Source organism: Anabrus simplex, chromosome 1 (assembly GCF_040414725.1).
Source record: "Anabrus simplex isolate iqAnaSimp1 chromosome 1, ASM4041472v1, whole genome shotgun sequence".
In the NCBI taxonomy this organism is placed as follows: Eukaryota; Metazoa; Arthropoda; class Insecta; order Orthoptera; family Tettigoniidae; genus Anabrus; species Anabrus simplex.
The window spans coordinates 711,593,768-711,621,596 of NC_090265.1; the positions used below are offsets into that span (position 1 = coordinate 711,593,768).

The 27,829-nt window shown below is 40.1% G+C and overlaps 1 protein-coding gene across 1 annotated transcript in view; it reads right to left on the reverse strand.

Annotated features, from left to right (window-relative positions):
* The window catches only part of Mad1 (Mitotic arrest-deficient 1), a 333,861-nt gene that overhangs the window by 15,283 nt on the left and 290,749 nt on the right, over nucleotides 1-27,829 (reverse strand). The window contains exon 9 of the mRNA XM_067136015.2: nucleotides 23,725-23,915. Within this exon, the coding sequence (XP_066992116.1) occupies nucleotides 23,725-23,915 (191 nt within the window). The remainder of the gene's footprint in view (nucleotides 1-23,724; nucleotides 23,916-27,829) is intronic.

Sequence of the window (27,829 nt, forward strand, 5' to 3'; positions counted from 1 at the left end):
GAAGACACGTTTTATCGTGATGCGGATAAATTTTGAATTTGAATTACTCTGAGAAATACTATTTTTTTAACCCTGACAGTAACACCATACGTTTTTCTGACGTGTTGTGCGAATGAATGCCATCTATTCCTCTTAAGGAGGGGAGAGTTATCCCCTCCACCACCTCTATTCCTTGTTCATTCAATCTGGTAACTTTAATGTAACTTTAAATAATAGGCTTTGAGTGACACATCTTCGAAACGTGTGGTGTAACTAAAGCGATATTTATAGACGTGTTACTGTCAGGGTTAAATGTAAAGGCAGTTTTGAATTAAAAGTCTGAATTTCAGTAATGGGACCGACACTGTTCTTTGAATTACGCATCATCCGTATTTTGAATTAAACAATTTAAAGAAGATGCAAAACCATACCTCATATTTCCAGGAACAAGAGCTTCTTCTAATTAGGCAGGATTTCTAATGAACCGATTTTGAAATATCGAGGTTCTACTGTATGCACTAAAAAGAATCAGTGACAGTGAACAGCCTTGCAGAAGACCTTGCCTGATGTTGCTACCATTTTGCAATCTCTACATCGTATAAAAGTGATCTTGTTCTCATACAATTTCCAAATTGTTCCCCTGTCCTTGTATCCGACACCCTGTTTCTTCCACATAAGTGTTTTCCATTAAACATCAAAAGCCTTCTCCAGGTCTATGAAGGCAATGAATGTATCAAGATCTTTACTTAGTCGCTTCTCTATAACCATAGGATATAAACTTCATGGTTTTGATCTGTATTGAATTGAGATTACAGTAAATTAAACCTATATAACAGGGATGTTCCACCATTCAACACAATATACAGAGTGAAGCGAAATTTGCGCACTCGGGTGTCGCAGCGTGACTCCTCACATGACAGCAATAAAAAAATGTCTCTCACAAAAGTTTGTCCTGCGAGTATATCCGGGAGAAAAAGGACGTTGAAGAGTGGCAATCTGGCAACACTGTAACCACATGTAGGGTAACTACCTCTGTCAGCATTCATTAGTCGTGCTGTACAGTTGGTGCAGTGGGTAGAGTTTTGGGTTAGCATGCAGGAGGTCGAGGGGGGGTCGATCCTGGTTTGAGGCGTATGTTTTTTATTTCGTAAATGTAGTCCAGGTGGTATGGTATCTGGCATCTTAATCGTCAACAGCGACTTCAGCGGGTCCTCTAGAAACCATTTGCACTTACATACTACGATCCTAGAAATGTACAAACATTAGTTTTCATTGGTCAGCTTTGAAAGACGCCCTTTCCACGTCGTGGACGTGAATTTATTCGCACCACTTCATCTACTAGATGCGTTACAACGTGTTACTGAATTTGGTAAATGTAGGATACATGTGACCTAAGACACGGTGTCTTACTGTATTGCAGTATGTAATGACCGATGGAAATTAGCAAATAAAAAAGTACGCTTAAGCCAGGATCGAACCCTCGACCTCCTGCATGCTAACCAAAAAGCTCTATCCACTGCATCATCTATACAGCACGACTAGTACGTGCTGACAGAGGTAGTTACCCTACATGTGGTTACAGTGTTGCCAGTCTGCCACTTTTTAACGCCCTTTTTCTCCCAGATATACTCATAGGACGAACTTTTGTGAGACTTTTTTTTATTGCTGGCATGTGAGGAGTCGCGCTGCGACGCCCGAGTACACGAATTTCGCTTCACCCTGTATAATCCATAACATTTATTAAGTGAAAACCTTGGAATCATCATCAGTTCACAGTAAATAAATAAATCAAAGGGTCTTAACAGCAATCAACATGAAATATTCCTTTAAATATAATTAAAATGGTTGACATTGGTTATACGACATAAAACAGATTAATATTTAAAGAATGCCTAGGATCCAGGTCACAGATAACTGCAGTGCGTTTGTACAATGTTGAACAGAGCTTTAAGATAATGTATAAAAACTTGAAGTTGCGGAATACTGTGCGGTTCTGATTTGTTACTGTGGATATAAAAAACGTATGTTCAAATGTTCAAATATTCATAGTTGAATTGTCGATGGAGGGTAAAACATGTATCAAACTTGACGATCTTGTAAAGTGCCGATGTTAAGACAATTTGCAGTTAAATGTAACTAAGGCTTTTCAGTCTGTCAAACACACAGCAAATACAATGTAAATTATAACACTATAAACATACCTGTAAAAAACACTAACATACAAAGAATGACATGGTTCGTTCTACAAGAACATCCTCAGATTCTATCAAATCACTTTAAAAACAATCTTATATATGTACAGTATTGTTTACGTAGCGTAAACTTGTCAATGATAGAGAGTTTAGTGATAACATGAAACAGTAATGACAAAAATAAAAATATATACAAGTATTAATATAATGAAAACTTACGTACTTATCTAGACTGCCGATGTTAAGTCCGTTGTCACCAAACACTATTTCAGGACTGTGGTCATGCAAAGCTTGTGGTGAGGCACGCTGCGCGTGAGAGGGGAGGGCAAGAATGGGAGGGGCCTTGTATAGCGATGTGGATCTCTCCTATTGGATGATTGCATCGAGTGTACTGTACAGTGGAGAGGGGAGGGAGAAGTGGGGCGGAGCGGCTGGAGCACTGTGGAACCTTCCATCAACATTGGAGAGGGGAGAAAGGTTATTGACCTACTCCATGTTAAATGTACTTTTATGAAATATGGATGAATGCAAAATTAATAATTTAGGTGAATAAAGTAAGGAACGGTATTATTATTATTATTATTATTATGAGAAATGCACTTTAATGAGTAGGTGTTGTCAGATATTATGTGAGTAGAGCGAATAGGGGGGAATTATTTAAATGTGTATGCTCATTCAGGTTATTTGCATTAGCATTTTATGCGACGTAAATTTCTATTGCTTCGTTTATGTTCAAAGATTTACTTTTATTTTCGAAGTGTAAAATTTTTAGATCAGTGTTGATGTCTGTAAAATGGTGTGAACACATACAAAGTAGCTAACATTTTCAAGAAACAAGGTTTAAAAGTAGCCTTTCGAACGAATAACACACTACAGAGACACATCAGCAGATGCAACCTAAACAAAAAGGACCCTTTCTCAAAGTCAGGAATATATGAACTCAAGTGCCAGGAACCTAACTGCAACGCCACATACATAGGTCAAGCAAAACGTAATTTCCATACAAGATACAAAGAACATAAAAACGCGATCAGATATAATCGGCATTCAGCCTTCGGGGAGCACATATACGACTGTTCACACCATTTCACAGACATCAACACTGAACTAAAAATTTTACACTTCGAAAATAAAAGTAAATCTTTGAATATAAAAGAAGCAATAGAAATTTACGTCGCAAAAAATGCTAATGCAAATAACCTGAATGAGCATACACATTTAAATAATCCCCCCTATTCGCTCTACTCACATAATATCTGACAACACCTACTCATTAAAGTGCATTAATAATAATAATAATAATAATAATAATAATAATAATACCGTTCCTTACTTTATTAATCTACATTATTAATTTTGCATTCATCCATATTTCAAAAAAGTACATTTAACATGGAGTAGGTCAATAACCCCTCTCCCCTCTCCAATGTTGATGGAAGGTTCCACAGCGCTCAAGCCGCTCCGCCCCACTTCTCCCTCCCCTCTCCACTGTACAGTACACTCGATGCAATCATCCAATAGGAGAGATCCACATCGCTATACAAGGCCCCTCCCATTCTTGCCCTCCCCTCTCCACGCGCAGCGTGCCTCACCACAAGCTTTGCATGACCACAGTCTTGAAATAGTGTTTGGTGACAACGGACTTAACATCGGCAGTCTAGTTAAGTACGTAAGTTTTCATTATATTAATACTTGTATATATTTTTATTTTTGTCATTACTGTTTCATGTTATCACTAAACTCTCTATCATTGACAAGTTTACGCTACGTAAACAATACTGTACATATACAAGATTGTTTTTAAAGTGATTTGATAGAATCTGAGGATGTTCTTGTAGAACGAACCATGTCATTCTTTGTATGTTAGTGTTTTTTACAGGTATGTTTATAGTGTTATAATTTACATTGTATTTGCTGTGTGTTTGACAGACTGAAAAGCCTTTGTTCCATTTAACTAAGTCAACACTGGAAAACATGGCTTCATTCTTAACAAACAATTTGCAGTTGAAACAATTAGCTGAGGAGTTGGAGGAACATCCTTTGTTGTTTTGTAACATCTGCTTTGTTGTTGAAACTGTCGCTGTTATTGTTGAAGTAAAAGTTGAATGATGGCATGGCCTTGGTTGTATGGTACAGTATTGTAAAAGGTGGATGTCTGAGGAAGAAGAAAAGAAAAGAAAAAAGAAATGAGAACTAATGTGTGTATTCGGATTTAATTATTGGAAAGTGGTTTGATACTACTTACTCCTTTATTCCTCGCTCTCGTTAACCTGACGCTAGAAAAGTAGGAGGTGCAGTGCTTGTGAATTGATGATGATTCCAAGGGTATCGAAACTGGTTTTCACTTAATAAATGTTATGTATTATATATTGTGTTGAATGGTGGAACATCCCTCAATTAATTTCTATTATATAAGTTATACGCCAACACGGAAATGAAAACTTATGATAACTAAACTTATGTCGTAATGGTCCACCTTTTCAATATCGGTACTATATTATGCAATGTTTACATTACATTTTTAATATAGGAATAATATGGGAACTAATACAAAACTGTACAAACATATCCAACGACTAAAATGTACAAATAAAATAAGGCTCTAAAATCCTTAGATGCGTTCCATTATCTTAAAATTGTTTCATTAGTACTGCCTGTTAAAATATCTTGAAAAAAGCTGAAAAGTTTCTCTGTTGGAAATTGTCAATGGTTGAATCAAGGACGGCACACAAAGATATGATTAAATAGTTGGCACGTTCTTAGATTGCAGCTGGTAGAGATTCACAATTCAACGCGGTGTCCACGAAGTTAACCTTTTGTTGCATCATGTGGTGAGTGGCGTACTGTTGTGTGCCTCATTACTAACGGGGAGGAGTTGGACACCACATTGAATTGCGAATCTCTGTGTACGTTTGTACATTTGTTTTAGTCATTAGATGTGTTTGTACAGTTTTATATTATGGCTGATTATGGCCAGCCAAGGCCGAAACTATTTCCTAGATTAAGAATGTAATGCAAACATTGCATATTACAGTATTGGAAATTAGTTGGAAATTTTGGAAATTGGAAATTTTAGTTCTTATTGTCTCTATAATCATTCTTAATACTCCAGAGGAGCGCACAATTCGGCTCAATGAGCAGCGCTTTAGCTCAGGCAAGAAAAAGACCACAGTATGCGCTCTGACGGAAGTTAACATTCTAGCTGCTTGCACAGCTTGCTGTTGCAACTGGGGAAAAGTCATGTATCAAAACGTATTTAACTTTTTATATTTTTGTAGCGTCTAATGTCTCGTTCTATTCAGTACATTAGATTATGGTGCTAAGTAAATAAGTCTAATTATATTGTTTCATTAGGTTATGTGTAGGAAACAAAATTAATTACTTTGACATCTGATAACTGAATACTCCTTTGACTACTACCTATAGTCCTGAAAATACAATATGACAAAATAAAAAGCTGTTCAGAACACAGCATAAACAATGAACGAAAAACTAGCTCTGGGTTAAGTACAGAAATAAATAAGCTACATGAATAAATATCATTTACCACAAACAAAACATAGACCTAGGCTATGTGTTCTAATATATCTCAAATTTCATTCAGCAGATGATGATGAGTGTTGTATGTCCTCCGCTCTCTTCGCTCAGTGCCAGCTAGCCAGCCGCACGCACGCAAGCGTGGATCATTCGAGACTCGACGAGCAGTCTTCAGTGCGCGTGTCTGTTACGTCGTGTGCAGTATATAAGGAGCTCCCTGTCTGTCACTCATGAGGATTCTCCCCAGTGTCCTGCTCCAGAATACACTGAACGTCGAACACGGAGGCTACTCCTCTTAAAAATGTGTCTCGACCAGGTGGACGGAATTCTGGTAGTATGAGGTTTCACCTCAGGTCACTACTCCACTTTCCCGTTCCTTCATCCATGTCGAGTCCCGATGTTGTATGCCACACATCCCCAAGCTCACTCAAGCTCTGACACACACATTAGATTCTCTAATTGTGAACATAGCTTTCATTTAGTACAAGATTATGAACTCAGACACTTCAAGTTAGAAGGAACTCTCTTAGCTAATCTATGCTAGTGCAAATGATAGTTTTCAACTATCACGAACTATATCTTTCCCAAGAACTATCTTTTCAAGATAGCAGTGAGTGTAAATACATTCAGAGTGTACATAGTGTATAGAAACAGAAACTCTCTCAAGATTAATCATCTACTTTGCTTCAAGACAATTTTATGTTTTATTCCTGTACATACTGTAGAATTCTGTGTGAAGCAAATAAATAAGTTTTGTTCTTGTAAACCTTATCTTGTTTACAACACAACTCATTGGCGACGAGGTAAAAAAAAACAAAACAAAAAAAAAACACGACGTGCCATCTGCCACCAACACATTGGCGACGAAGTCAAACAGTGGTCAGTGTGTCGCCCACTCATTTGAAACGCGGTACAAAACTGATTACATTCTGTCGTCCACTCATTCGCGACAGGGCAACAAACTCTTACAGGATATCGTCCACTCATTGGCACAGTGACACTATACTCCGTAACTATCACCACTCCCCATTGGAACCTGTACGGCCTCTACCAGCAGTTAGCCTTTTCTACAGTGTAACTATTAGCCTCCTTCGAACTACGGACAGTCAGCCGACATTCCAAGGCTCTCTCTCGCTCGCAGCACCTGTTCGGCATGCTGCAGCTTGCTTGCTCTCTCACACACTCCCAGCTGTTCCGGTGAAGGTCTCGCCTACAGCCAGCTTAGTACAAGCAACTGCATCAGACTCATGCTGAATGGATAGCGGAATTGAGAGGTCTAGCTAAACCCTGCCAGTTTATATGTTCCAAGGACGGTTGTGGTACGCCCTATACCGATTCCCTCATTCGGGATATGGTCATTCTGCATACGCCTGAGGACAAAGTTCGTTTTGACGCTGTCAAGAAGAGTAACCCTTCTTTAGAAGACGTCCAGCGTATTGCTACGGTATACGAACTTACTACCAAGACTGCGGCAGAAATAGCTTCTAAACACGAAGTCGCTCAAGTCTCTACTCCAGCCCGCCAGTCCTCTGCTACCTTGAACCGCGCAGCCAAGTCGCTCTCTGCCAAGCATTCTCGCCCGGTTCCCTCTCGTTCTTCTCCAAGGAAGCCCACTTCTAAGAACAAGTCGCAACTCCTGCCTTCCTGCAGAGGATGTTTCAAACATCATGAACGTCGTGCCTGTCGTTTTTTCAAAGCCACTTGTGAACGATGTAATAAAGTAGGACACATCAAGACTGTATGTCAGAGTTTGCTCCGCCCTGCTAAGACTCCTGCAGCGCGCCCGAAGCATATACAGCCCCGACAGGACATGGAAGTTGATCAGATAAATCTTATTCTTCCCACCAAGAATTCTCACAAGATCATCGTTCCTCTATCATTCTCTGATCGCTCTGTCGATTTTCAGTTAGACACTGGATCACCTGTCTCTATCATTAACCTGGCTACATATCACGACTTAGGTTCACCTTCATGCTCTCCAGCTGACATCCAGCTTGTTACATTTAACAAACGGAAGATTGACATTAAAGGCCAAATCACGCTTCCCGCCAGTTATAAAGGAATTCGGAAGGTCATTCCACTACTCGTAGTCAACAACTACACCGCATCGAACATTATGGGCATGGATCTCTTTAATTTATTCGGCTTCCAGATTCATGACAACATCAACGTAGTATCTACGTTGCAACCTACTTCTGATATTACGGCTCTCCTCGAGCAGTTTCCTTAAGTCTTTGACTCTACGCTCGGAACCGCCAAAAACTATACAGCTCACATACAGCTGAAATCGGGAGCTAAGCCGCGCTTTTTCAAAGCACGTCCAGTACCCCTGGCACTTCAAGACCAGGTCACTAAGGAGTTAGAAAGATGGGAAGAAGCTGGAATAGTGGTACCAGTCAATTCCAGTCAATGGGCCACTCCACTAGTTGTAATCAAGAAACCCGATGGCAATGTACGACTTTGTGGTGATTTCCGATCTACGATCAACGCACAAATCGACACAGATATATTTCCAATTCCCCGTCCAGAGGACTTATTCCGTCGTCTAGCTGGTGGACAATTCTTCTCTAGAGTGGATCTTAAAGAAGCCTATCTACAGCTACTTTTAGACGAAGAATCCAAGCAATTTCTCACACTCAACACTCCTATCGGACTGCTCCAGCTCCAGCGTCTCCCGTTCGGCGTCTCTTCCTCAGCTGCTATTTTTCAGCGCTATTTAGCTCAACTCACCGCCTCCATTCCCGGTTGTGCTAACTACCTTGATGATATTACTGTGACCGGCGCAGATCGTCAAGAACATCTCCATAATCTGCGCCTCCTTCACACGAAGTTGAAAGACAATGGCCTACGAGCGAATCTCGCTAAATGCACTTTCTTTCAGCTGCAAGTTCACTACCTGGGACACATCCTCGATAAAAACGGCGTTCAACCTAGTGAACGGAATGTCTCGGCGATTGTAAACATGCCTGTACCACAGAACATCAAGCAGCTCCAATCCTTCCTAGGCAAAGCGAACTACTATAACAAGTTCATTCCCCGCTTCGCTTCAGTTGCAGCTCCATTAAACGCCTTACGCAAAAAAGGTGTTAAATTTCAGTGGTCTCCGCACTGCCAACAGGCCTGGCAAACGATCAACAAAGCCCTTGTTCAAGCTGTTAAACTCACTCATTTTCAGCCTGGCAAGCTCATCACGCTAGCTACTGACGCATCAGATTACGGCGTCGGCGCCGTTCTCTCCCAGAAGGATCGTCACGGACAAGAACACCCCATCGCCTTTGCTTCGAAGACACTTAATGAGCATCAACGTCGGTACTCCCAAATAGAAAAAGAAGCTTTAGCAATCATCTTTGGTATTCGCCGTTTCAATGAATATCTCTATGGCAACCATTTCCTGATCATTACTGATCACAAGCCTCTAGTACACTTATTCCATCCTGGTAATAAGATCCCTGAGCATTCCCTCAGAAAGCTTCAAAGATGGTCCATGTTCCTTTCTGATTATTCCTATCAGATCGCCTATCGTGCCACATCCCAGCATTGTAATGCTGATGCCCTCTCTCGCTTACCAGTCGGTCCTGATACCGCCTTCGATTCTCAAGAATCAGAATGTCTTCAGTTAGACATAGAACTCGAAGACACCGTATCCACCTTTCCTATTGACGCTACCTGCATTGCTAAAGCTACGGATAAGGACAGTACACTGGCTACGGTACGTACTTACATCCGCAATGGTTGGCCCCTTCAGAACAAACTTCCTGCCCACCTTGCACCTTATCGTATTCAGCATCGTCTTACGACTCGTGCCGGAGTTATACTCCTCGAAACCGGCACCACCTTCCGAGTGGTTATCCCACCTAGTCTACACACACAAGTTCTCGACTTGTTACACCAAAGTCATTGGGGTATATCACGCACTAAGCAACTGGCACGTCAACACTGCTACTGGCCTGGTATTGATGCCGCCATCGAAAAGCTCATCCGCCATTGTGAACAATGTCAAATTAATCAGAACGCCCCGTCTTCTGATCTAGCTTCATGGCCTCCTGCTACTTCTCCATGGGAACGAGTTCACATCGATTTCGCAGGACCGCTCCTCAATTCCATGTGGCTCATCGTCATAGATTCTCTATTGAACTTTCCCTATGTAGTGGATATGCATTCGACTACTACTACAGAAGCTACCATTCGTGCTCTTCAGAAAATATTTACAACTGAAGGCTTACCTCAAGTCCTAATTTCTGACAATGGACCGCAATTTACAGCTACTGCTTTTAAGAACTTCTGTACATATAATGGCATTCGTCATATCTTAGCACCGCCTTTTCACCCTCAATCTAATGGTGAAGCTGAACGCTTCGTACAAACTTTTAAGAAAAGTATGAAAAAAGCTGTCTCTTCAGGCTTAACTAAAGACCAAGCATTGTTACAACTCTTAAGCAACTACAGAACTCTGCCCGGCGCTGATAATGTCACTCCCGCACAAAAGCTCCATGGACGACCTCACAGAACTTTACTTTCTCTGTTGCAGCCTCTTCCGGCCCAGCCTAAGACCTCGCCAACAAAGTTCACCGTCAACGACAGGGTCTACATAAGGACATTCAAGTCAAACCCACTCTGGTTACCTGGTGTCATCCGCAGATCTTTGGGCCATCGTCTCTACGAGATTCGGACTGCTGAGAAACACATTTGCCGCCACCAGGACCAGATACGCCTGCGCTACCGTCCATATCCGGCTATTGATTCTCTTGTAAGCCAGATAAATCTATTGCTGAACGAGCTTTAGACCATTTAATAACCATGGGTTCCTTTCAGGACGATGCAGCGCCACTCCGCCCAGTCACAGCTCCGGACAATACAACAGAGACGTCAGAAGCTCCTGCCCAGCATCGTAGCCGCCGCCGCTTCACGCTGTATTTAGGAGGGGAGGGTGTTGTATGTCCTCCGCTCTCTTCGCTCAGCGCCAGCTAGCCGCACGCACGCAAGCGTGGATCATTCGAGACTCGACGAGCAGTCTTCAGTGCGCGTGTCTGTTACGTCGTGTGCAGTATATAAGGAGCTCCCTATCTGTCACTCATGAGGATTCTCCCCAGTGTCCTGCTCCAGAATACACTGAACGTCGAACACGGAGGCTACTCCTCTTAAAAATGTGTCTCGACCAGGTGGACGGAATTCTGGTAGTATGAGGTTTCACCTCAGGTCACTACTCCACTTTCCCGTTCCTTCATCCATGTCGAGCCCCGATGTTGTATGCCACACATCCCCAAGCTCACTCAAGCTCCGACACACACATTAGATTCTCTAATTGTGAACATAGCTTTCATTTAGTACAAGATTATGAACTCAGACACTTCAAGTTAGAAGGAACTCTCTTAGCTAATCTATGCTAGTGCAAATGATAGTTTTCAACTATCACGAACTATATCTTTCCCAAGAACTATCTTTTCAAGATAGCAGTGAGTGTAAATACATTCAGTGTGTACATAGTGTATAGAAACAGAAACTCTCTCAAGATTAATCATCTACTTTGCTTCAAGACAATTTTATGTTTTATTCCTGTACATACTGTAGAATTCTGTGTGAAGCAAATAAATAAGTTGTGTTCTTGTAAACCTTATCTTGTTTACAACAATGAGTGCGTATCTTTTTCGCTGAAAAAGACGAGCTATATTTGGTGTGGTCGATCTTGCACTTGTGATATGAAGAACCGCAGTGAGATGTGCGCCAGTTCTTCATGGAGATTTATTTATCTTCATTAGAGAGAACAGTTTCTCAAACAAATATAATGTGCCAAACATTGATCAAAGTTTGCTAGCTATTTTATACATATTTGGGAAATCCGTTAGCAAAAATATATTCATAAAAATGTGATAGGCTTGTTTGTGATTCATATTTAGCCTTTATTTCACTATCACATCGAATTGTGAGCAACTCTCACGGTAGATCAGACGGAACATCATCAATTACTATAGCAGCTGAAAAGGGTGCAGCAAACACTTTCAGATCAATGGACAGATAGTCTAGATCTCTAAACTGGATGGAAAATTCTTTCACAATACTCACAAGAGTACTTGAAAATGTCTGCAAATGATCTCAAGTTTAACTAGATTTCCGCATTGATAATGTCGGAAAATGGGCTAACTCACCTTTCAATATCTGACTCTGCCAAACCTCCAACATTTGCTTGAAAGCAGTAATACTGTCTACAAAATGAGTAATAAGTATTTTAACTACACAACGCACTGTACCATACTATGCTATTTTATTGCATGAACATAATATACTCAGCCCGGTGCAAGGCTGTAGCTGTGCTTGGGCCTCGACTCCGCATATTCGCCATCTAGTCTTTACAGCACAAACTATAAGATAGATGTCACCTGCTCCCGGCTCCTTGGCTCTGCCCGCACTCTTGCAATTGGTTCAAGGAGCGGGCTCTCTCATTCCCACCTATGCCTTACTCTTTTTCAGATTTTCCAGCTTGACTAAATTCATCAGGTAGTATTTCATCTCCCTCCCCTTCTTCCATTCTCTATCATTTCACAAGATATGTGCTTTCCACCATGTAAACTTCCAATGTATTCTTTCCATTTTGTGGCAATACGAGAATCTTTGTACACCAGTTCTCCATCATCTGTCTTCACACAGTTTCATCTAATCCTCCTGTCACACAAAAGAATTTTGACAAATTTCTATGCTGTCTCAAATTTCTGATTGTTAATGGAGTTCTTCCACTTCCACGCATTGTGCTTACAGAAATTTTTCTGTACATGCCTTTGCTTCTATTTTTGATTTCATTGTTATTGTCCTCCTTTGCTGGCAGCATTCTTAACACATTGCTGTCTGGCCTACCAGACGTACAACTGGCCCTTGTGGCCATAAGGTTTTGGCAGAGACATGGAGTTGTTAAAGGTATCATCATTTAATAATTTTGAGTTCATTCACAGTTATATCTGTCCACGTTAAAGTTTTTGGTGAGATTTTATATTTTGGTTCATTCTGGTAATGATATACTGTGTTTGATTTCTCCACAATATACTCCAACAAATCATCACCAATGAACAGCTTGACAACACAACCTATATTTTGAGGTTCACTCGGTAAAATTTTAAAGCCAGGCATCCCCGAGAAAGTCTGCAAAACTGGTATAATATCCTGTTCAGACCACTCACTGCCAAAAATAGGGAGAATATTATCAACAGTACTTACATCTAGATCATCTTCGCTATCTGAAGCAAGAGGTTGTTGTTCTGACTGCTCGCATGGTGCAATAAACATGTCATTCACAGCATCACTTTCATATAAATGAAAGACACTAGCACTAGAATTATCATTAGACAATTCATCTTCACTCTCCTCACAATCACTGGGAACATTTTACAAATTATCAGCATATAATTCATGTAGAATATCACCAGGAGTGAATCCACTATTTACCGGCGCTGCCATTTTTGTTTACTAACATTGATGGATACATGGGAGATACTTGAATGCGGAAACAAATGCCACGGACACACTAAAACGGGGAAAACCAGTACCAAAAGAAGCGTAGATTTTCTACCATTTAGGTAGATCAACGATAATCTGCAAGTAGTTCCTCAATAACCATTAGATGGCACCAGAAGACAGAGCTGCACCAACACATATTCATACGTGATCGGCTGCAGAGCACCAAGCTCGTAAAAACGTATCGCTACGTGAGTGGACAGCATTGTGTTAAAATGCACACGTCTTAAAAAAATGTACAAAGTATGCGTAGTTCCATATCCCTGTTGGGTAGCTTTTAATTGGGTATTCAACAGTACGTTTTCTCACTTAAAGTTCTCTTTCCTTATCCTGTGCAGACACGTCTTAAACGAGGCAACTGCCTGCACCGATACTCTATCATCACTTTCACCGTCATCACTTGCAGAAGAATTATATTTGTCATCGGCACATAACTTAAAGTGTCTAGAATTAATAGCATGTTTTCTCAAAAAGACAATTTTATAGTAATTTTACATAATGTGAAGTTCAGAAAAGGTAGCAGGTACGGATCCTCTTCGGAGACAGCCCTACCCAGGGAGTGGCGCCCCTGCCTATGTGAGTCCCAGAGCACATTGACCCGGTGTATAACATCTGGTATGGGTCCCAGCTCAGGGTTACGAGTGAAGACCTCAACGGCATCTCCGGCACAGAAGGTGGACTTCGGTATGGTGGAGATGGCGGAAGGGGAAAACCTGTAGAGTCTGTACTCCAAAGGAGGCCTAATTTTGAACCTGGCAGTAGGTATACAATGCCTTTGGGTGTGGCAAGCCCATGATAACAATAGCCTATATGGTTAAAGCAGATATGGTGGCTCGGAAAAGGTTAGGGCGTCCCCTGCTAAAGGTGATGTGCAGGTCCTCGGGTGCTGGGGGAACTGTGAGAAGTAGGCAACCAGCACCAAACTACATCAAGATTGCAACAGTAAATGTCCTGACACTGACGGGAAAGACAGAAGAACTGGTCGACTTCATGAAAGAAAAAGATATAGCCATACTTGGACTGTGTGAGACCAAGAAGAGGGGTAGGGGAGAGATTCCTCTGAAAGAAGGATACAGGCTGTATTACAGTGGAGGACCTGAGGCAAAAAATTGAGTGGCCATCATACTTAGAAAAGAAATCCAAGAATATGTGGAATGTACAAAATGCATCAGCGATAGGATGTAGGTGATGAGTAGGGCTCGGATGTTTAAGACCTAAAAATAGCCCAAATAAGCAAGCAAATATGACCTCAAAAGTGACAAAAAATATGACGTATAAATTACAAAATATGACCCAAAAGTGATTAATCTAAATATGGCCATTTTAAAATAAGTTATAAATCGAAACGTCAATTCCTTTGATACATATTTGTTAACTAAATTCTTTATTCTTACTTTCATATTAATTTTCTGAATATACATGTATAGCAGTTATTCAGAGTGTATTGTCCTTGATTCACTTATCAAACATTCGTGAATACATACCTATAAAATACTAAGTTCGCTAAGATTATAGATCGCACAACATTTCAAAAGTCAAAATATGTTTGTACCCTTCATTGGTGGTTTGAAATACGAAGAAAACTAAAAATCAATCTATTTTTTAAAATATTTTGAAACGCTTATGCCCAGATTACATTAATATTATTCAAATGTGTTAAAGTTTAATGTGAGTATCACAAAACAAATTAAGTAGGTATCTTTCGATACATTATGGTAGGGCGACTCGGCATATAGTGCAAATTCGTATAACTTTTTAATTCTTCTCCGCGGGTGGTATTGAAGTGTATGACAAGATTCATCTTCAAAGCATCAGGCGCAAAAGATCTCCGATTATCACTTTACACATTCTTTAAGAAGGGAAGCTCCTTTCTACGTCACCAGACATTGTTGGTGCATATTTAAATAATATTAAATCACTGCTGTCGAGTATGCACTCATCTTGAAATGTACTGGTACCTTCTCCTCTAAGAATATCATTTATCTTGCACACACAGCGAAAACCGTCACTTTGATTAAGCAAATTTTAAAGTTTCCATATTATACTGACGCCAACTATTCCATGTGATTGTTGTGCTGAAAGTTCAACACTTCTCACAATTTCAATACTTGCATGTATTTATAAGCTAGCAGCTTCTAAGCGAGTAATTGCACTCGATATAATTCCAAAGTTCGACTTAATATATGTCCGACTTGCTAACAAACTGTAGGAAAACAATTCCTGCGCAATCTTGATAGAAGAGACAGAGTATTCAATTTGTATTAACTACAGATTTGATACGGAAAAGGAGTTTGTAAATACTAGTTCTCCTTCGAAAAGTTGACGATGACTTTGCACAGCTACAGTTGTCGCCAAACCACCGAAATATGACTGAAATATGACTTTTCTACGAAAATAGCTCAAAATATGACCTTATGACAAAAAATAGCCAAAATATGCATTTATACGACAAATAAAAATCACTTAATTGTGACTATAATCACCTGATTTGCACCAAAATCCAACCAGCCAAGAAAAGAGAGACAAAGAAAAAATATGACTTTTCCTAAACATCCGAACCCTAGTGATGAGACTCCAGTTTGAAAATGGCATGAAAGACCTATTTCAGTTGTGTGCCCCACAAACGGGTTGCATAGATGAACATCTGGAGCTGGGCCTCTCAAACGCCCGAAATCTCACGCGTGCAAACAGAGGCACAGAGGCTCCATGCACTGTGAATGGGTCCATCTCGGCTCAACTCGGCTTGACTCTAATAGTGTAGTGTGCTGAGAGCGAGGAACTGTTCGGTGATAGACGGCTTGTTTAACAGTGAAATAGATAAGTGCAAGACAACAAAATAATGGAGCAACCTGTTTCGAAGAAGCAAAGAGTTCCGAAAATCCATTTCAATCGAACTGGGAACTTTCGTATTTTTCCTCAGTCGTGACGATAAAGCCAAATGCTTACTCGGTGGGGCAATAATTACGTTATCACCAAAAATATTTATTTTTCAATACAGAGACTTTGCTCGAATTCTACGAGAATTTGTTGAAGGAAGAAATTCCTACACTACATCGAGAAGCACATGCACATGTGAAAGTTTTTCTGTTTTAACTTGTACGGAAAGTAGGTTGCGTGCGAGTATTTTTGACTGTAATTTAGAGAACGCTCTCAAAATTGCTGTCAGCCGATCCCTTGTTCCAGACATTACTGGTATAATTGCAAAGAAATAGGAAAAAAGAGCTAGATAAAATAAATTGTGTGCTCAAACCAAGCTGAAAGAAGAGTTTTTTAACACCAACACTGTCCCATACAACAGAGTGTACACACACAAACATTTCACAGTGAGGGGAGAATCAGTGGGGAACGTGAAGAATGCGGAGACAGGCCGAAAGGGCGAGACAGATGTACGGAAAGAGGCATGGGGGTTTGTACTCTGGTCTACCTAGTGAAGACGTGTCCTCCACCTTGCGCTGTGCAATGCACTGGCGCATGCACCCTGAGAGGCCCTGATCTAGAGGAATTTTTAGATGAAGTGGAGTGACAGATAGAAGATAAGGAAGTGCTTTGATGGGAGGTCCCTGAGGATTGGCAAAAACGAATAATCATTCCAATTTTCAAGAAAGGTGATGAGAAAGTATTGAAGAACTGCAGAGGAATTACTCTGATATCCCATGTTGCTAAGATAATGCAGAGGATACCAGAAAGTAGGATAAGGTTGAGGGTTGAAAATCAGACACAGGAAAATCAGTTTGGTTTCAGAAGTGGAAAGTCAACAATAGAGCCCATTTTCATTATGAGACAACTAATGGGAAAGGAATGGGAGAATGGGAATGATATGATGATGGCATTCATCGACATTGAAAAGGCATATGACAGTGTCCCCAGGACTAAAGTTTGGGACAGTCTGGTGCAAAAAGGAATTGGACAGGGATTAATAAAAAATGATCATGGCAATGACAAGGAATGTTGTAGTTGCGTGCAAACACAAGTTGGCAGGACAAGTTGGTTCAAAATCACGAGTGGGCTGAGACAGGGAAGTGTTGTATCACCAATCCTGTTTACAATAATAATGGATGACATCATGAGAACAGCACAAGCAACATATGGAGGAAGAGAAATGAACATCATGTTGTTTGCAGATGATATTGTGATTTGGGGAGAAGAGAACATGAAGATTCAAGAACAGTTGGATGTGGTAAATGGGAAGATCGAAGAATGTGGATTGAAAATAAGTGTAGAAAAGAGTAAAACTCTTGTTATGACTAGAGAGGAGAAAGAAGGGAAAGGTCAGATTAGACTTGCAGACAAGCCCCTGGAAGTAGTAGAGACGTTCAAATACCTGGGGAGTGAATTAATGGAGAATGCTTGACTGGATGCTGAGATAAGTAAGAGGATTCAAGCTGGAAGCTGTTTCTATCATAGTGTAAGAAACATGTCATGGGACAAAGATGTGCCAATGGAAGCAAAGGAAACTATGTACAAGATGTATTACGTACCCATAACAACTTACGGAGCAGAAACTTGCACAATGACGAAGAAGGATGAGAGTCAAATACAGGCAGCTGAAATGAAGTTCTTGAGGAGTATGATACAGAAGAGTAGAAGAGACAAAATAAGGAATGAGAAAATCTGGGAAGAAATTGGAGTGGAAAAAATGAATGATAGAATAGAGAAGAGCCGATTAAGATGGTTTGGACACTAAGCGAATGAGTGGTGAAAGAATGCCAAAAAAAGGTGATGGAAATGCAAATGCAAGGAAGAAGAGGCCGTGGATAACGACGATTGAGATGGAAGGACACAATCCAATGCAGTATTAGAGAAAGAAACCTGGACTGGGACACAGTGTTGGAAAAGTGGTGGAAAGACCGAAGAAAGTGGAGAGGAACCATATTTGCCCCGACCCGGCTACAGCTGGATAAAGGAAAATGATGATGATGAAGTTCCTAAAATCTGTCTTCAGTAGGTATTTTCTCCCCAATATGAACCAAAGTAGTTTATCTTTGACTTCAGGCATCATCCTCAGTTACATCACGTGGAATCGCAATACCACACTTTTAAAGGATTTTTTCCATCAGTGCTAGTGGAATGGAGTCCCATGCACATTTTACCCACTCACAAATGCAAGTCACATCCGGCTGCTAAATTCATGAATTAGTATATTTCATCAGCCGTCCATTGTGTATATTGCTGTTTCAAGGTTGCTTTGAATGGTACGTTTATACACACATCTATTGGTTGGAGAATGGATCTTAGGCATCCATGGATAATCACCAAATTTGTTTCCCTTATTGCATCTTCTGTCACACTTCTTGAATTGTCTAGGACCAACATGTTACGCAAATTAAGCATCGCACTTGGGCAGCGTTGCCAAATGTCATTTAGTCAACCACAAGCTCATTATCCATCCACCCTTTTGGATTAGCTCTCACCAGTACGCTTTTTGCTGATACTTTCAGAATGGTTTTTAAATATCACGTAAGGTAGCAGCTTTCATACACAGCTAGTTATACACAACATGTTCAAACACCTTTGTTCTTATCATTACGCTGGATTCCTCTTTGTTGACAGTTTTGTCGACCGGCATTTGATCCACATTACCAATTTATAATAATATAATAGTTTTATTGCAGCCAAATGGCCATGTAAGTAAGTACATTAATTCTAACATTTCCACATAGGTCTCATTCTTCTGAACAGAATTTAGTCAATGATTTCCCTCTATTAGGACATGTTAAGACGTGGTATCTATCACATTCACGATCGCACAATTTACACATGCATCCAAATTCAGGTTCTTGAAATGTTTTGGTTTTGCAAAGCTTAAAGTGAAAGCCATGAACAGCCAATCTAATTACAATATGTCTAAATTCGTAGTTCGCTTCCATCCATCCCCGCGTTGTCATAGCATCTGTTGCATAGAAATCTAACCAAATGTCTTCTTTTTTCTGCTTCAGTTCCGTAAGTAGTCGATCGTAATTTGTCATGGATGGTAGTGACATCTTGAAGCGTAGCTCTTCGATCAGGAAAGATTCCCTTGTCAGAACATACACAAGTCGAGATAGTGTATACTTCGAAAGCCCCAGAGCTCTCTTTAAGTATGCGGCTTTGACTTTCTCTTTTCGTCGTAGACTATTAATATTTAGGTATTCCCAGACGAGTTGTAGACCATAGGTGATTATAGGCACAACTTTAATGTTGAAGAGCTGTATCGCTGCTTTAACTGACATCTTACATAAATCTTAGATTTCATTCAGTGCTTTAAATGCCAAGATAGTCCTATTCTCTATGTGTTTTGTGAAAACATCACCTCTGGTTTGGAATATGACTCCCAGGTATTTGAAGTGACTAACCCTTGTTAGTTCTTTACCATTGTAATGGACTCTGTCAGTCACTGCTGGTCTTCCCCCTTTTCTGAAAATCATGTGGACAGTCTTTTGGTCATTTATGCTGAGATCAATTCCATGTGCCCATGCTGCCAGAAGATCAAAGGACTCTTGCAGGTCCTCCAGCCATTCTGCAGCGAGGACCATGTCATCTGCATATACATACAACTTTACACCATCCTTGATGCATCGCGTCACATCCAAAGTGATTATTGAGAACAGAAGAGGACTTAGAGGATCTCCTTGTAGTACACCATTGGTCTGTGCTATTGCATCTGATATTGATATGTTATCCTGTATAAATACTGTATTGTTGGAGAGAATGTCTTTGATTATGACCGTCAGGTAGTGACTCTTACCAATTAATTGTTCCAACTTTGTCAGGAGTATGTTCCTATTGAGCATATCGAAAGCTTTAGAGAAGTCAACAAAGATTGCGTGGAGCTTTCCACCTGGTACTCTTAGTGCTTCCTCGATATCTTGTTTTAAACACTCCACCGCTTGCAGGGTAGATCTACCTCTTCTGAAACCAAACTGTTGCTCTGGTATATATTGATCCACAAGTGTTGTTAGCCTGTCAGTGAGAATTTTGGTCATTACCTTAAAAAGAGTGCATTCGAGTGCGATGCCTCTGTACGAGTCTGGATCTCCCATGTCCCCTTTGCCCTTGTATACCATTTTGATGTAGGATCTCCTCCAGCTATCTGGTATTCTACCTCTCCGAAGACATTCGTTCATCAAATAAGACCACGTTTCTTTCAAAATTGGAGTCACCGTTTTTAAATGTTCGTAGTAAATCTGATCAGGTCCACAAGCCTTTCCATTTCCCATGCTGTGTATAGCGTTCTCGATATTCATTACAGTTATAGGCAAAAGCTCAGTTACATCTTCTAATTGTGTCTGTAGCGGTCGAGTATCTTTAACCTGAAGCACTTGACACATATGTTTTTCCCAGGTTTCTATTGGTATGTCCCTAGGGAATTTTGGTTTTCTTGGGTTCAGTATTTTATAAGGATGTCGTTCAGCAACTTCTATCTTCTTTATATCTAGCATTTCTTGGTACTCTTTCTTCTTTTGTTTTATTAGCTGCTTATAGAGCCTGCGAGAGAGTGTGTATATTTCAAGGTTTTCTGGAGACGGAGAATTCAAGGTAATGTGTAATTTATTCAGCGTTTCTTTCCTAGCAGCATAGCAGTCTGAGTCGAACCAGGGCTTTGCTTTCCGTTTGTATGGATCTGTATACTGTATAGCCTCCTGCATCTGGCGGTCTAATTCTAGAACAGCTTCGTCCAACATACCGTCCCTGATCAGTTCCTGTACTATTTCAAAATTTGCTTCTTGTATTTTGGCAGAGTCAAGTGTCCTTGTGGGGTAGAGTGCTGGCATTTTCTTTTTTCCATCTTGCAATAAAAGATTAAAGTTTGTTACTACTGGCAATAGCAATAGGGATGACCTGTTGGTGCGTTGGATGGATGTTTTGCAAGTTCATAAAAACAAGATCTATTGTACTCCTCCCGTTATATGCAACGTATGTAAACTGATTTCGCTGGTTGATTAATTTTAAGCCTTCTTCTTCCAAATATTCCATCACACACGTAGTTTTAAAATCTGGCTTGTCAATTCTACAATTCATATCACCAGCAAGTAACAATGGTTCATCTGGGTCCAACTTGTTTAAGATAGTACCTAATCCTTCTATTATGTCACTCACTGGGGAGTGTGGTTGGTAGTATAGGCATGCTATGGAACATATTTTAGTTCTTATAAACAAGATGTGCTCTGAAGAGTGTATTACTTGAAAAGGCGAGAAATCGCATTTTAATAGGCACGTGATTCCACCTTTTGGTCTGCCTACATGCTCCTGGGAGGCGAAATTATGGATTGTATACATGCCTTTTGTGGACCATTCATATGTCAGCATTGTCTCAGTTAAGATAGCAATATCGTAAGTCATGAAGAAGTTATCAGGGAGCATATTGCTTGCATTTGTCAGGCCTTCTATATTCCAGAGTAATGTCCTAATTTGTATGATAGTATATAATATTCTCAGTGCAAATTTATTACATAGGGACGAAAATTCACTACTTTTTGTTTGTAATCACCTGGAAGCCTAATTCATTGTAATTAAAATAATGTTAGCCAGTCCTGGCTAGCTTTGTAGCCCATCATGCCAAGTTCCTTGGCTATAGCGGAAGCTTTCAATTGGCACATATCACTGGTAACTGCATATCAGGCGTTTTTCAAGGTCCAGTTGCTCTGCCTTTTGGCCGTGAAATGCCCGGAGATTACTAATTGTTTCTTAACTCTCGTTTTGTTTTCTTGCCAGTCATAAATACAGTAAAACCTCGGTAATTCGAAATCGGTTAATTCAGAATACCGCCTAATTCGAAGAAGCTCTCGTTCCCGGAAACATGAGGTATGGTGTTGCATGTTATTTAAATTAATTCGAAAAATAGATAATCGGTAATTTGAAGAACAATGCCACTCCCATCATGGAAATTCAGACTTTTAATTCGAAATAGACTTTACACTTAAAAAAATTTAGTAGTTTACAGAGTAATTTAAATTAAAATTTATCTGCATGATGATATAACACGTCTTCTGGAACGTGCAGAGGAAGCTTTCCGCACTTTCACTCACTTTGGTGTGTCTGCAGTGTGCTTCATATTTGGTAAGTTCGAGTGAAATCGTAATTCTTTTGTATTCAGCATTTTAAGGAACGCCACAATATCACGTAGCAGGTAGTGTGTGGAGAAGCAGAATCTGCAAACTCTGGTGATGCCGAGGCGAAAAAGCGTGGCTCTCATAATAAATTCATAAGCACCGAACAATATTATCAATGCCAATGAAACTGCATTGTTTTTTAATGCTGAGCCCAAACGGACTTATGATTTTAAAGGAGAGAAGTGCCAGCCAGGAAATAGTACAAGGATGGGGATCACTGTACTCTGCTGCAATGCACACGGAAGCAGCAGACTTCCTCCTCTCATCATAGGAAATTTCTATAAGCCACGATGTTTTAAGGGCGTTGGGCACTTTCCGTGCAAGTACAAGGCATCTAAAAATTGCAAACAATACAGTAATCAAAAAAAATTAAGCATTTGCACAGGGAAACCAGAATAATTCATCGTCTTTGAATCAGGTGATTTTTCTTTTGTTGTGTGAGTTTATGTTTGCCAGTGATTTATCAAAGTGCATTATTTGAATAACGTAAATGCACCTTGTTGGATACATTTTGGAAATAGTATTTTCCATGGCATTTGAAAGGTTTAAACTGTGAATCAAGGTGATTGCATGCATTAATGGGTCTTGGAATATTATGTGACACTGCAAGGGTTGGCATTTCTGAATTACGAGAGAAGTGCCGTGGCAGAAAATCATAAAAGGATGGAGTATTAAGAGTCATTTTACTGTGTGGTAATGCAGAGGGAAGCGAGATACTTTCTCCCCTGGTCATAGGAAAGTTCGATAAGCCACGATGTTTTAAGGGTACCGAATATCTTCCGTGCAAGTACAGGACATCTAAAATGCATACAGTACAGTAATCCAATGAATATGAATAAAGGACTTGCAAAGGGGAGCCAGCACAGATTTTTCCTCGTCTTTGAATCATGTTTCTTTTTTTTCTTTTGTTGAGTGTGTTTATGCTTGTCAGTGAGTTACCCAAGTGCATTATTTGAATACTGTAAATGCACCTTGTTAACTTTTGGAAATATTTTATTTCCACGGCATTTGAAATATTTAAACCGTAAATCAAGGTTAATTGCATGCAGTAATGGGTCTTAGAATATTTTGTGACGCGGCAAGGGTTGGCATTTCTGAATTAAGAGCTGGATGCTAATTCAAAATCATGTAATTTGAAGTCCGATGTTTGCGTCCAAACAACTTCGAATTAACGAGGTTTTACTGTACAACTTTCTCTGCATCTTCAACAATGCTAAGCATTTCTTTAACTGTGAACGAGTGATGACGAGAATTTGTGCCCATACTTAAACAATCACAGACAGTAGAGAAATGTGGATGTAAAAGATTATCCTGGACACAGGATCTCCAACAGTGGTTCTACATCCATGATACATCAAACACAAAATAGGAAACTTCTGATGGTAAAGTACAGCTATCAGAGTAAAGTTCTCTTCAGTAGCACTTACCTTGAACATAAGGTGGTCGTCAGGAGACTGAGAATACACGCTGGTAAGCTGGTAGTGGTTAGTTTCAATTCTATCCACTTTGTATCCAAACAGAGTGTAACACACTTCACGGAACTCTCTTATTGAAGTTTTGAACACCTCCATAAACCTTTGTAGCTTTATTTCACCAGACTTCACTTTCTCACGCAGCTCTGCAACAATAGGAAAGCAAATTGCAGAGTCTGTCAGCAAACTACAGTCTCATTTGAGAGGAGAGGATGGAACCAATTACACCTATACTGCTTACTGTGGCATATCCTCAACACATTTGAGGTATGGCAGGGGGTGGGGGGTGGGGGGGGCAAGCATCAAATTAAACTTTCTTAAATATTTAATTTTTACAACAGCATTCTAAGTACAGAACAAAAATGGCCAACCAAATTCGGAAGGTTGTGGGTTCGATTTCCATTGGTGTCTGGTTGACCATTCTTGTTCTGTACTCGTCACCTCTTCAGTATGTAAGTTAATATATTTATTTTACTTATACATTATTAGTGCCTTTTTACAGTGGTGAAGTTAGGGCTTAAGGCCCTTTCTTACACTTAACCACATACTAATTATAAAATACTAAGACAATTAATACAGTTAAAACTACATAAATTAATAGAATTAAATGAAAATCCACAGCCTGTTCTCCCCCCTATTTTTTTTGTTTTTTTGTTTTGTTTTGCTATTTGCTTTACGTCGCCCTGACACAGAAAGGTCTTATGGCAACGATGGGACAGGAAAAGCATAGGAATGGAAGGAAGTGGCCGTGGCCTTAGTTAAGGTACAGCCCCAGCATTTGCCTGGCGTGAAAATGGGAAACCACTGAAAACCATCTTCAGGGCTGTCGACAGTGGGATTCGAACCCACTATCTCCCGGATGCGAGCTCACAGCTGCGCGCCCCTAACCGCACGGACAACTCGCCCAGTATAGACTGTTTCCAGTCATTCGACGAGGTCAGAAATGGAATGAATGAAGCCCCTATCTAGAGGAGAAGATAGGAATTGTGCCGGCTGCCGAAGCCTGTCGCACTCCCGTGGGGCAATGATTAATGACTGACAGGTGAAATGAAATGATACTGGAGAGTGTTTTTTCTTGTTTTGCTAGTAGCTTTACGTCGCACCGACACAGATAAGTCCCATGGCGAAGATGGGATAGGAAAGGCCTAGGAGTTGGAAGGAAGCGGCCGTGGCATTAATTAAGGTACAGCCCCAGCATTTGCCTGGTTTGAAAATGGGAAACCATGGAAAACCATCTTCAGGTCTGCCGATAGTGGGATTTGAACCCACTATCTCCCGGATGCAAGCTCACAGTCGCGTGCCCCTAACCGCATGGCCAACTCGCCCGGTACAGGAGAGTGCCTGGAATGAACGATGACAGGGAAAACCAGAGTACCTGTCCCGCCTCCGCTTTGTCCAGCACAAATATGACATGGAGTGAACGGGATTTGAACCACGGAACCCAGCGGTGAGAGGCCGGTGTGCTGCCGCCTGAGCCACAAAGGCTTTAATAGAATTTAAAATGAATTTAAATAAATGACTAAATACTAAAACTAATTAATATTAAAAACTCTTAACACTGACTAATCCTCAGGCACACACACATTCATACTTCAACCATTCAGTCATCTGTCCTCAGCAGGTAGTCTCGGCAAGCAACTTTAAATCTTGATAAAGAGCTAGTTTCTCCGACCTGAGCTGGCAGGGAATTCCTAACCTGGCGCCGGTCACCACAAATGATCTATTAATTTCATTTGGGCAATGCACTGGAATAGAAAGAAAGGATCTAAAACATGTATTTAAGTTGTGAAATGATAAAAAGGTGAATTTAGAAGAAATATACAGTGGCTGATTTTCAGCTAAAACTCTAAATACCATCGTTAGCCGCTGACGTTTATCAGGCTTCAGCCAACCTGATAGTATTGGGTGATATGAACATCATACCTGATATTGTAAATAAATCGCAGGCAGGAATTCAGGGCTCGTTGAAGTTTAAGCGTTTCTTCTCTTGTCATCTAAACTAAAACAACGCGACAATAATCAAGAATAGGGAGAACCGATGTCTGTATTAGTTTGGCATTTATCTCAAATGGAGAAACATCCCTCTGCTGTTTAGGAGGGTAAAGCGCTCCAAAATATTTTTTTTTTTTTTTTTTTTTTTTTTTTTACAGATTTCTTTCATGTGATCAGACCAATCAAGTGTTTCATTCATAATTACACTGAGATTTTTAACCATTTTACTGTAGGGAATAATGTTACCATTTAGTATGATAGGTGGGATTGCAAGAATGTTTGAGCAGCTCAGTAATTTACGTGATCCAATTATGATTACCTGAGATTTTGTGGAGTTCAGTATGAGAATTTGGTTGTGCATATATACCGAGTTGTTGGAGGTCATTGTTAATATCTTGTATTGTTTCACATAAGTCTGAAGTCTTGCAGTGTCGATAAATTTGATGATCGCAAGTATAGAGGTGGTTTGTGTTGTTTCTTATCACAGATGGTATGACACTGACACGTATAGAAAATAAGGGCCCTAGAATACAGCCCTGTGGGGCACCACTAAGTTTCATTTTCCATTTACAGGCCTTGTCGTTTACTGTACTGAACATGACCTAATACACTGAACATTTATTTCGAGTATCAATTTTTTCACAAACCTGTCCACTATAAATAGAATGTTCTGTGAAAAAAAATATTAAAGAATAATTTTACATAATATGGAACATAGAAGTCTGTCGTTAGTACATATTTTTTTCTGAAAATGAGCACTGAAGTAGCAGTTCCCCTGTGACTTCATGTATAGAACCTGTCAGATAATTGTCATCCATAGACACAGCCAGAACATGTTCCATGTTATTGTCGAGTATAAAAAAGGTCTTTTTTAAATTAGACTTTTATTAAATGGCCCGTATGATACTAACAAGATCCATCGAGCTATGAGAAGGCGCTATGAGTTATGAGGACTCTGAGTGGAACTGCAGAACGTGAGTATGAGATCATACTAGACTGTCTTGCAGGGAATGGAGAGAAACTATGAAATTGAATGCTGAAATTTTTGTGGAGCGCTCAGTGCCAGGCAGATCTCCAGATAACCCCCGTTGGCATTGTTATGGAGAAAAAGAAACACTTGGTCATGTTTTGGGATTCTGCAGGTTGGAGAATTTCTAAAGAAAACACAGTACCATCAGGTCAAATCGTTGAAGAACTAAGAAAGAAGGGTTTCAATGTACATAAAGAGGTACATGGACTGGCAATAAAGAGCAGTTTGCAGAAAACTGACAATACCCTTTGAAGGAAATAGTATTCAGGGATTCATTTTAGATCTGGCTGTCAGATTTGAACACCACAGCAGCCAGTCAGATGAGGTCAATCTAGAAAAGAACGTATGAACCTACCATTCCTTACTAAATACAAATACCACTTTCAGGAAATTAAAGTGATACGGTTAATGGTCGGAGCTCATGGTACGTTGTCAATTTGCCGCCATGTGGAAGCGCTTCCAACTTACAATAAAGTGCATCTGTGAAATCAAGACTCATCTTTTAGCATCCTTTAAGATTCTGAGACACTACCTCTACAATGCAGTAGTATCGTGCTAGTCATAAAACGACGTCTTCGTTTTCAGTTTTTTATGTGTATTTAGAGGTTTCCTTAACCCTAGGACACAAAACCTCATCATTTTGACGACAACAATTTGGAAAAAAATGGGATATTTGTATAGTCTTCGGTGCCACACTGCTGTCCATTGTAGTACCTTGCTAACTTGTCATAAAAGTTGTCGTGATGAGTTCTATACTGGGATCTGCCTGTTCGTGAGTAAAAAATTCAATACTGAGTCGTAAATTTTACGAGCTTTTGTGTTTACGTTGTGCTATAACAGGAATGTAAGTATTCAGTATAGAATGATATGCAACTTATGTTTGTGACGTAAGTAAACAAGGCACATATATGAACTCAACCAGTGAGAATACTAGTCTTTTTCCCATTTTAATTGTTTAGGTAAGTATCCTAAAAGGAAACTATCCGGAGTTTGGTGCGAAAATTGCACTAATGCTTCTAGATACTGAGGGGGAAAGTG